This window comes from Rhinopithecus bieti, unplaced genomic scaffold (assembly GCF_001698545.2).
Source record: "Rhinopithecus bieti isolate Rb0 unplaced genomic scaffold, ASM169854v2 scaffold_53647, whole genome shotgun sequence".
NCBI classification, from domain to species: domain Eukaryota; kingdom Metazoa; phylum Chordata; class Mammalia; order Primates; family Cercopithecidae; genus Rhinopithecus; species Rhinopithecus bieti.
In genome coordinates this window covers 188,811-199,965 of record NW_016821201.1, presented here as the reverse complement: position 1 = coordinate 199,965, position 11,155 = coordinate 188,811, and the positions used below count along the sequence as shown (strand labels likewise).

Below are 11,155 nucleotides of genomic sequence, written 5' to 3'. Positions count from 1 at the left end.
AAAAAAAAAAAAAAAAAAAAAAAAAAAAAAAAAATTGGAGCTGTCAAAAAAAAGTTACATGTAGAGAAGTATCCCTCACCCCATCTCTTTTACCCTATTTTCATCCTCTATTTTTTCCAACCTATTTTTATCCACCCTCTGTAGATAAAGAATCCCGTTTGTTTCTCGTGTATTCTTCCTGTGTTTCTTTTTACCCAGATGAGCAGAGACACGTGTATCTTTTCTTTCCCCTCCGTTGTTACAAGAAAGCTAGCAAACTGTAGACACCCCTTCCCATTTTGCCTTTTTCACTTAATGCTATATCCTGGAAATCATTCCTTACAAATGCATAGAGATCTTGGTCATTCTTTGTTGCAGCTGCCTAGTGCTCCATTTTGTGGCAGTGCCATATTGTTTTCAACCACTCTCCTATGTATAAGCATTTAGGCCATTTCCAGGATTTTGCAATTACAAACCATGCTGCAATATGCTTTTTTGCATACATGTTTTTGCAATGTTGGAAATATGACTTCAAGCTAAATTCCTAGAATTAGGATTGCTGAGTGGAAAAGTTAATAAATGCGTCATTTTGTTAGATAGTGCCAATTTCGGCCAGGTGCAGTGGCTCATGCCTGTAATCCCAGCACTTTAGGAGGCAGGAGGATCACTTGAGCCCAGGAGTTGTAAACCAGCCTAGGCAACATGGCAAAACCCCATCTCTATTAGTTTAAAAAAAAAAAAAAAAAAGATATTGCCAAATTCCTTTCCAAAAAGACCGTATGTTTTCATGTCTACCAGCAATTTGTGAGAGTGCTTCAAGTATCCTTTTAAACAAGAAGTGATGTTTCTGGAGCATTAAAACTGAAGTAATTTCAAAACCATGTTGCGCTCACACAAACAGGTGTGCACTTAATGGACTAAACTAGTTCAGCTGCCATGTCGTCTTCATTAGGAACAGTGTGGAGACTGAAAAACTAATTTAGCCTAGAGCAGCTATTCAATTGTAAAATCTCCTTTCTCAAATATTGATTTACTATGTGAGGAAATATTTACTTTGTATAGAAGTGTGTGGAATGGACTAGGGGGTTGATCTACATATGTGGTTTGGTACACACATATCCTCATTACAGAGGGTATAATGAAGATAGAGGTGGTTCAGCACCATAGGAAAGGGAAAAAAAAAAAAAAAGACAGTAGAGGTGGCCTCGCAAGCATCCACTCTCACTCCTCTTGTTAGTGATTCACAATTTGTTATTATTGTTGTCATTCACTGTTCTGCACACCTTTCCACAGAGCCTATGTGCTTTGAAAGAATATGTCTGTACTTCGGATAGAAGTGGCGCAAATGGGGCCAGGTGCAGTGGCTCACGCCTATAATCCCAGCACTTTGGGAGGCCGAGGTGGGCAGATCACAAGGTCAGGAGTTCGAGATCAGCCTGGCCAATATGGTGAAACCCCCCGTCTCTACTAAAAATACAAAAATTAGCCAGGCGTGGTGGGGTGTGCCTGTAGTCCCAGATACTTGGGAGGCTGAGGCAGAAGAATCACTTGAACCCGGGAGGCAGAGGTTGCAGTGAGCCGAGATCGCGCCACTGCACTCCAGACTGAGTGACAGAGCGAGACTCAGTCTCAAGAAAAAAAAAAGTAACAAAAGAAGTGGGGCACACGGCTCAGACCTAAGCTAAGCAGACCAATCTCACTCCTGATGGTTGTTAATGTTTCAGATGTGGGCCTGCAACCCTAGGTAGAGAAGAGGCCAAGGTAGAAAATATGAATCTGAGGTAAAAAGGAATGAGGTACTTGTTTGCCTAATCAAGCCTCTCAATTAAACTAAACTTGAAGCCTGTCTTACCCTTGGACTTCTAGTGATGTCACCTGGTAAAGCCAATTTGTTTCAGTAAATAAGAGTTGGGTTTTCTGTGACTTGCAACCAAAACCATTCTAATTTACAAAATGAGCAACTTTAATATTACCTATGAGAAATACTTCATTGGTACATGCTCTTTCCTAGCGTTTTTGAAAACTAAACTAGGTGGGCGAAAAGTGTATCTTTGCATGAAACTTTTTCATTCCAGAAAACATTTTGTCATCTTGATAATAATGGCCAGTGCTACTACATCCAAAGTTTTGTCTTTTTTTTTTTTTTTTTGAGACGGAGTCTCGCTCTGCCGCTCAGGCTGGAGTGCAATGGCGCGATCTTGGCTCACTGCAACCTCTGCCTCCCTGGTTCAAGCGATTCTCCTGCCTCAGCCTCCCTGAGTAGCTGGGACTACAGGCGTGCGCCACCATGCCCCGCTAATTTTTGTATTTTTAGTGCAGACGGGGTTTCACTATTTTGGCCAGGCTGGTCTCGAACTCCTGACCTCAAGTGATCCTCCTGCCCACCTCAAAAAGCAACTTGATAAATCCACAGGCTCGGTATATTTTTAAAATTCTTTTAAATATAGTCTACTTTTCTCTTTTTTTCCAGAATTAACCAGGAATCGCACACACAGCCTGAGGCTTTTAACCCGAGAACGGACAAAGAGGTCTGCTTGTGCAGCGTAAGTATTTTTAACGGTTAAACAAATTACGTACATAAGGCCAGTTTTACCTAATGTTAATAATAACGAACCAAAGTTTACAACAGAGAAGAAAAGCAAAGCACTAGCTGTCCCCGCCACCCCTGCCCGGTCTCCAAGGAGACGCTGGAGAGCGCCACGGGGGCCGCGGGAGTCTCACGTCACAGGAACTGGGGGCGGCGGTGGCCCGCACACCCTATTGCGCATGCTCCCGCCTCCCCGCCGCGGCCTGGCACAGTGCGCACGCGCGCGGGTGGGCTGGTGTGACTGGCAGTGGCGTCTGCGCCGTTGGTGAATGGCGTTGGTGGCGGGAAAGTTGAGTCTCTCCTGCACCGAGCCTTCGGGGCGATGTGTAGTGACTTCCATAGGGCTGAGTCTGGGACCGAGGTGAGAGCCGCCGGGTTGGGAGCTAGGGAGATGGGAACAAGGCCGCAGGTGGGCGAGGGGAGCCGAGGGAACCCGGGGGGCTGGGAGGCGTGGGGCGGCGCGGCCTGGCCAGGCTGGGACCGGGCTCTCGGCCTGGACGCCGGCGATGCTGGCACCCTCTGCCACCACTCACCTGGGCCCCAGGGGTCCGCCCCTGGGCAACCTGGAGTCCTCCGAGGTGCGAGGACCGGGCAGAGGTGGAGGAAGCCTTTCTGGATAGTTCGGAAGACTTGCTGTCTGCCCAGATCGATATAACATAGGAGGTCTCTCCTCCCAAGAGTGATGGTCTAAAAACCCGTCACAAATTACTGTTGGAAGTGGCAAGCTATGCAAGAAAAGCTAGAAAAGGGAGGGGTCGCCCGTTGGAGCATTTGGAGCTTTTCTGGAACAGGTGGTGTTTGCGGAGGTTGCCTCACCTCCCTGTAGTCCACGTGTCTCTGCTTAGGGCATCTGGCTCTCGCGACCCCCCCGTATTCGTTTCCAGCCCAGGTAGCTCCAGAGCCACACAAGCCGATGGAGGCCCCTCAAGAATTGAACCAAGTGTCCAGCGCTTACTGTGTGTCAACTACGGGTTAAGGGATAGGAGTAAGCAACAAAAGACAACTTCTGCCGTTAAATAACTAGTAAGGGAGGCTGCTGTAAGAATTACAGTATTGCACAAAAGTTTGTTGTCCATTAGAGGAGCAGGCATCATGGAAGATGCAGGAGGAGATGACTGACGTTCCAAGGACCATTTGAAATGGTTTGGCAAGGAGAGGATGACATTCAGAGCGGAGGCAGTGGGGAGTACATGGATTCTGAATTAAGCAAGAGCATGGCTTATTTAGATAACTGCAACTGTTTCTGGAAAATTGGAACAAAGGGAGTGAGGGACAATAGGTTGGGAAGTTATCGCTCAGCAGTGCGCAGGGTATGAAGGATCTTTTATGTAGATGAGAGAGGAAGCAGTCTCAGACAGCAAACCTTTTTGTGGAGGGCCATATGGTAAGTATTCAGGCTTTGCAGGCCATGCCGCTTCTGTCACAACCACTCAACTCTGCTGTTCTAATGGGAAGGCAGTCATAGATAAAGGCACATGGCAGCGTGCCAAGAAAGCTTTGTGTTTTGGATTTGGCCTGCTGGCCATAGTTTGACCATCCCTGTTCCTAAAGAGTAGAGCCACTGCTTAGTATAAGAACGGCTACAGTTAAAATCATATATATGTATTTAGAAATATATTTATATATATTATATAGAAAGTATATAATATATATAAACACATATTTGTAAATATATATTTTTTGAGATGAAGCCTTGCTCTTCTTCCCAGGCTGGAGCGCAGTGGTGCCATCTCAGCTCTCTGCAACTTCTGCCTCAGCCTCCCAAGTAGTTGGGACTACAGGCACGTGCCACCACACCCAGCTAACTTTTGTATTTTTAGTAGAGACGAGGTTTCCCTGTTTTGGCGAGGCTAGTCTGAAACTCCTGACCTCAGGTGATCCGCCTGCCTCAGCCTCCCAAAGTGCTGGGATTACAGATGTGAGCCACTGCCCCCTGCCAAAACCTTATGTTTAAATGATTATTTGAAACCCAGGTTAAGGTCTGATGATTTTTGCCATCAGAACAAGCCTCGCATCCAAAAAATGGGAGTCTAGCACAGTTAAGTCATGGAACAAAGAACATAACATCATATCCTTTGCCTACCTTGTCGGTGTGGCAATCCTAAGCCTAGTTCATATTACTCTGGAGTAGAGTGGGGTGGAATGGAGAATAGGAGCTAGGCGATTGGCGCTACTCTATTTTCCTTTTTATTAGCAAAACCAGTTAAGCCAGCCTCTTTCTCTTTAAGTGTCTTGGGGAACTATGTAGCCACTGCCAAATTTGTTTGAACTCTAGCTTCTTTGCACATTCATCTACTTTGAGTTTACTTGGAGGGATTGTGTTGACGAATATATCTGAAGCCATAAGCTAACCCAAGAAACTGAAATAAGCTACTTTAAATTTTTTTTTTTTTTTTTTTGAGATAAGAGTCTCACTCTGTTGCCCAGGCTGGAGTACAGTGGCACGATCTCGGCTCACTGTAACCTCTGCCTCCCGGGTTCAAGCAGTTCTCCTGTCTCAGCCTCCTGAGTAGCTGGGACTACAGGCTCACGCCACCTTGCCTGGCTAATTTTTTTTTTTTTTTTTAGCAGAGACCGGGTTTCACTATGTTGGCCAGGCTGGTCTTGAACTCCTGACCTTGTGATCCACCTGCCTTGACCTCCCAAAGTGCTGGGATTACAGGCATGAGCCACCGCGCCCAGCCTCCTTTAAAATTTTAATTCACTAGAATTAGAACCTAACAAAATAGTTAACCTTTCTTGTTAATATCAGGGAAAAGACATTTCATACGGGGTCTTCAAGAAAATAAAGTTGTAAGAATATTTGTTTAGGCTGGGTGTGGTGGCTCATGCCTGTAACCCCAGCACTTTGGGGGGTTGAGGTGGGCAGATCACCTGAGGTCAGGAGTTAAGAGAGAAACCCTGCCTCTACTGAAAATAAAAATTAGCTGAGTACGGTGGTGGGCACCTGTAATCCCAGCTACTTGGGAGGGTGAGGGAGGAGAATTGCTTGAACCTGGGAGGCAGGGGTTTCAGTAAGCTGACATCACGCCTCTGCAGTCCAGCCTGGGTGACAGAGCAAGACTCGGTCTCAAAAAAAAGAATATATTTTTAGCAGATTCTAGGGATGAAGTTTATGGTAAGCTAGGTGGAGAGTGGAAAACATATGTGCCCTTGATTTAAAGACGACAAGCATTTGACTACAGTTTACAATAGACAATCCATTTTTACCTTTGCACAGTAGCAATGGGATTTTTACTTTTATGTCTCACTGAGATTGTGAGAAAAGATTCAGTGATTTGGGCAGTAGTTTGGTATCATCCACCAAATGGCTTCATTTGCTTATAGTTGTTAAATAATGGTGTACTTTGCATTTTTTCAAGAATGTTAATATGCCTTGAGTTTAAAAATAATTGGTAAATAAAAAATGGGAAATGTGTCCAGTTTTGGTTGCTATGCACAGCATACCATGTTTTTTTTCTTTAAAAAACGAACTCCATTATATTTATTATTAAAGCAGTTCATGTACATGGCAGAAAATTCCAACAGCACTGAAGTGAAAAGTAGGAAATGTCTCCACATTATCATTACCCAAGGATAGCCCTGTGAATATCTGTACATTCTTCCAGGAATTTTCTAATGACATGTTTTGGAGGCTGAGATCTAGAGAATACTGGACTGGAAGTTCAGAAACCTTGGGTCTGCCAGGAGCAAGCATTGTGATTTTGGATAAGTCATTTAACCTTTGCTGTACTTTTGTGAAATGAGGGTGGTAGACTGATTTCTCAGTTCCCTTACAGCTCATATACTTCTTTGTATCCTTTGAACTAAACACAGTGTCTGCATAGTAAACGTAAAGATTTACTGATAATAAAGGTGGGCTTTCTTAAAAAGAAAAGCTACAGGGTGGTCTTTTTGCTAGAGGCAAATATTACATAAGACAAATATTTAATATTTCTTGTAAAATAATAATTGGTGTTGTGTAATCACAGACTTTTAGAATAATGCTTATCACCTTTTATCTTTGCTTCCTTTTTACCCAGAATAGAATCCATGTTCCTTCATTATAATTATTCCATTATAATTGCCATCAAATTACTTGCCTCTCAACACCTCTAACCTATTTACCTAACCATGGTGAAAACCAACTGTCTACTTCTACTCAGCTGAATATTGCTAGAGAAAATCACAACTAGGCTGACTTGATTTTTATTTTAAATTTGTATATTTTCATGTTTTTGAGAAAGGGTCTCGATCTGTTAGGCTGGATGACAGTGGCATGATGACAGCTCTCTGCAGCATTGACCTCCTGGGATCAGGTGATTCTCCCACCTCAGCCTCCCGCGTAGCTGGAACTAAAGGGACATACCACCTTGCCTGGCTAATTTTTGTATTTTTTGTAGTGATGGGGTTTCACCATGTTTCCCAGGCTGGTCTCAACTCCTGGGCTCAAGTGATCCACCTGCCTTGGCCTCCCAAAGTGTTGGGATTACAGGTGTGAGCCACTGCGCCTGGCTCCATTTCAAATTTATGTTCATCAATCTTATATGGGCACCCGGTCTAACTATATTTCCCTAGTAATTCACTTTCTCACTGCAAAACATCCAACCTTCTCCTGGAATTCCAGACTCATGTTCTATCATCTTGACATCACTATGTGTATGTTTAATAGGAATCCCAGATTTAACATATTCATCCTCAATTGCGTCTAGATCCAGGGAAAATATAATAAAGAGTATATGTATTAGAGAGGAGTCTTGTATGTATCAATGTTAAATTTATGATTGTGATTGTAATGTGATTATGCAGAATACCTTTTTCCTCTTTTTTGAGTTTATTATTTTGGTTTTGTTTGTTAGGAATATCTTTTGCTTAGGAGATACATATTAAAGTATATGAGGGGAAGTTCAACAAAAGAAAAGTTAACTCAAATTTGGCAAAATGTTAGCAATTGGTGGATCTAGGTGAAGTTATTGGGTGTTTACTATACTATTCTTACACTTTCTCTGGAGGTTTTCCTTTTTTTTTTTTTTTTTTTTAGACAGTCTTGCTCTGTCGCACGGGCTGGAGTGCAGTGGCGCGATCTCGGCTCACTGCAGCCTCCTCCTCCTGGGTTCAAGCGATTCTCCTGGCTCAGCCTCCTGAGTAGCTGGGATTACGGGCACCTGCCACCATGCCCGGCTAATTTTTGTATTTTTAGTAGAGATGGGGTTTCACCATACTGGCCAGGCTGGTCTCGAACTCCTGACCTCGTGATCCACCCACCTTGGCCTCTCATAGTGCTGAGATTACAGGCATGAGCACCCGGCCAAATTTTCAAAATTTAAAACTTGGGGCAAAACTTAATGTGCCTCAAACTGAAGTCTTGATTGACCACCACACACGTGCACTCACCCCCAGCCTGCTGCTTTTCAGGTCTTCCCTATCTTGTTAAATGGCAGCTTCATTCTACCTGGTGCATAAGCCAAATGACCTTGGAGTCCTCCTTGACCCTGCTTGTTCTCACATATCTCCTGTCAGTCCACTGACAGGAGATTCATAAGCAAATTCTGTCTCCTGTACATTCAACATACATTGTGAAACTGACCACTTCTCACTGTCGCAACCATCATTCCTGGTGCTGTCGCCAGCACCTCGTTTTATTGCAGTAACCTAAATGGTCTCCGCTTCCAACCTTTCCACACTTACCGCAGGCTATTTTCTACATGATATCCAGAGTGATTCATTTTAAACATAAGCAGACTCTACTGCCAAAAGCTTCCCAGAGGCTCCCATATCATTTACAGTAAAATCCAGAGTCCTTATCCTCTCCTATAGCATCGCCCTGTAGCCCCACCCATACCCTCTGTCTCAGTCTCCTGCCCTTTTGTTCTCATCTCCTGCTCTCCCAGTCTTCTTCAGACATTGTCCCTTGAATATGCCAAACATGGTTCCATGTCAGAGCTATTTGCACTTCCCTGATCATTCTGCCTCAATTGTGCTTCCCTCAGAAATTCACATAGCTCACTTCCTCAGGTGCTTCCAGTTTCCGCTCAAATGTCAGCAAACAGGAGAAGCGTTTCCTGCTCACCCGGGTGGAGCAGCCCTCCTGTCAGCCCTGACTCCTTTACCATTTATTCTTTTTTTTTTTTTTTTTTTTTTGAGTTGGAGTCTTGTTCTTGTCCAGGCTGGAGGGCAGTGGTGCTGTCTCAGCTCAATGCAACCTCCACCTTCCGAATTCAAGCGATTCTCCTGCCTTAGCCTCCCGAGTAGCTGGGACTATGGGTGTGTACCACCACACCCAGCTAATTTTTGTATTTTTAGTAGAGACCAGGTTTCGCTATGTTAGCCAGGCTGGTCCCGAACTCCTGACCTTAGGTGATCCTCCTGCCTTGGCCTCCCAAAGTGCTGGCATTACAGGCGTGAGCTACCGCACCCGGCCAAGTGTTCATTTTATATTTACTCAAATACTATGAATTTTCAGTTAATAAGGGTTGCTCCTAAAAAAAGGGGGGGGATTATGATTTTATCCTTCTGAAAATTATACATACTGATTTCTTTTCGGAATTTCCTCTTCCTAGAGTAATATTTTTTTCTCTTCTTGGGCCAAAAAAAGATAAAAGTAAATAAGTAATAGAGTCATAATTTTTGCTCCTAGGAAAGGGCAACTTCTGTACTTGTGAGATGGGTCCCCTCCGTCCCATGCCTCCTCCTCAAGGACATCACACGTGCCGCCCTTCCCACTTCAGTCATTTTTCTCTGCCTTCTGCATTTTTTCTCCCCGTCTTTTCCATCAGGATCCCAACCTAAAACAATGGAAACAAAAAAACGAAAGACCTCCCTCTCCGCCACCCCCCACCCGTTCTGTACCCTTCATCACAGCGATGAGTGGTCTGTGCCCTCTGCCTCCACTTCCTCCTCTCACAGCAGCCTTAGCCCACTGTGTTCCGCTTCCCTCTCCACCCTGTTCATTGAAAGTGCTCCCATCACGGTGATCAACCACCAGCTGCCAAGTGCAGCACTCATTTCTGTTTCCTCCTCATACTGGACCTCACAGTTGATCATGTATCTTCCTTCCCTCAGGACTCGTAAGGGCCTGCCTCAGTCCAACTTAGGCCTGAAGGAATACAGGAAAATGCATGCTTCCTGCAGGCAAGCTGTCTGAGGAGGGGGCAGATTCATGCATGTCTAGTTTCTGCTCTTAAAAGTACCCATAGAAAAATCTCTCTTTCCTGGAAGAAGAGAGAAGGAAAAGGTGGGAGAAGATGTCAGAGTATTTTTTCAGCGGAATTCTTCCCATACAAATGGGGTAATGAGTATTTCACCAGCAGAAAGCTCCTGTAGTTTTGATTTTGTGCTTTCCTGCCTCTTGCTATGATCTTGCATATAGATTATTTTTATGTCTAAATGAAATTTTGAAGCACAGTCTGATAAAATTTTCTAATCTTAAGGATTCGTTTAATAGAATTAACAAATTGGGAAACTTCTTAAATTTAAAATTTATTACTATAATCATGATAAGCTGTCCATGAAAAAAACTTTTAAAAAATAGTCACGTATAGATAATTTTCGCTTGACTTTTTGTGTATTCTTCTATTTTCCGTTTCCTCTTACAGGATGATTGCTTTTTAAAAAGTAATTATAAGGCCGGGCATGGTGGATCACGAGGTCAGGAGATCAAGACCATCCTGGCTAACATGGTGAAACCCCATCTCTACTAAAAATACAAAAAAAAAATAAAAAAATTAGCCGGGCATGGTGGCGGGTGCCTGTAGTCCCAGCTACTCGGGAGGCTGAGGCAAGAGAATGGTGTCAACCCGGGAGGTGGAGCTTGCAGTGAGCTGAGATCATGCCACTACACTCCAGCCTGGGCGACTGAACAAGACTCCGTCTCAAAAAAAAAAAAAAAAGTAATTATGAAAGCAGCAGCCCTTCAGGGAATATACTTAGAAACAACAATATTTGAGTAATAGTTGTCTTTTCCATAAAATTTAGACAAACGCTTTACTGAAGAGCCAGTACCATGCCTTGAAGGACAACTGAATTTTCAAAGTGGCAGAGAAGTCTGATTTCACATGTGATGGAGAATTAGTCCTCTGATTCTAGGAAATTCGGTGATAAGGGCCAAGCTTTACACTGATCCCACATGTCCTCACATCACTGCAGCTCTCCTCTGCCTCCTACTCATTCCAGCTGCTCTCTGCTTTCCTTGTGCTACCAGGTTACACACACATTTTTGCTTGAAGTGAATTGCCTCTACATATCAGTAGTACAACTATTAAGACTTGTATTTGGTCGGGCGCAGTGGCTCAGGCCTGTAATCCCATCACTTTGGGAGGCCGAGGCAGGTGGATCACCTGAGATCAGGAGTTCGAGATCAGCCTGGCCAACATGGTGAAACCCCATCTCTACTAAAAATACAAAAATTAGCCGGGCATGGTGGCACATGCCTGTAATCCCAGCTACCTGGGAGGCTAAGGCAGGAGAATCACTTGAACCTGGTAGGCAGAGGTTGCAAAGAGCCAAGATCCTGCCAATGCACTCCACCCTGGGCAACAGAGCGAGACTCCGTCTCAGGGAAAAAAAAAAAAAAAAAGAAAGAATTCACTGTTTTGTATTCAGGGGTAAAAA

General features: G+C 44.1%; 1 protein-coding gene across 1 annotated transcript in view; it reads left to right on the top strand.

Annotated features, from left to right (window-relative positions):
• The first annotated feature begins 2,775 nt into the window (after window positions 1–2,775).
• The window catches only part of XRCC2 (X-ray repair cross complementing 2), a 38,705-nt gene continuing 30,325 nt past the window's right edge, over window positions 2,776–11,155 (top strand). Inside the window, exon 1 of the mRNA XM_017860267.1 lies at window positions 2,776–2,927. Within this exon, the coding sequence (XP_017715756.1) occupies window positions 2,889–2,927 (39 nt within the window). The 5' untranslated portion in view covers window positions 2,776–2,888. The remainder of the gene's footprint in view (window positions 2,928–11,155) is intronic.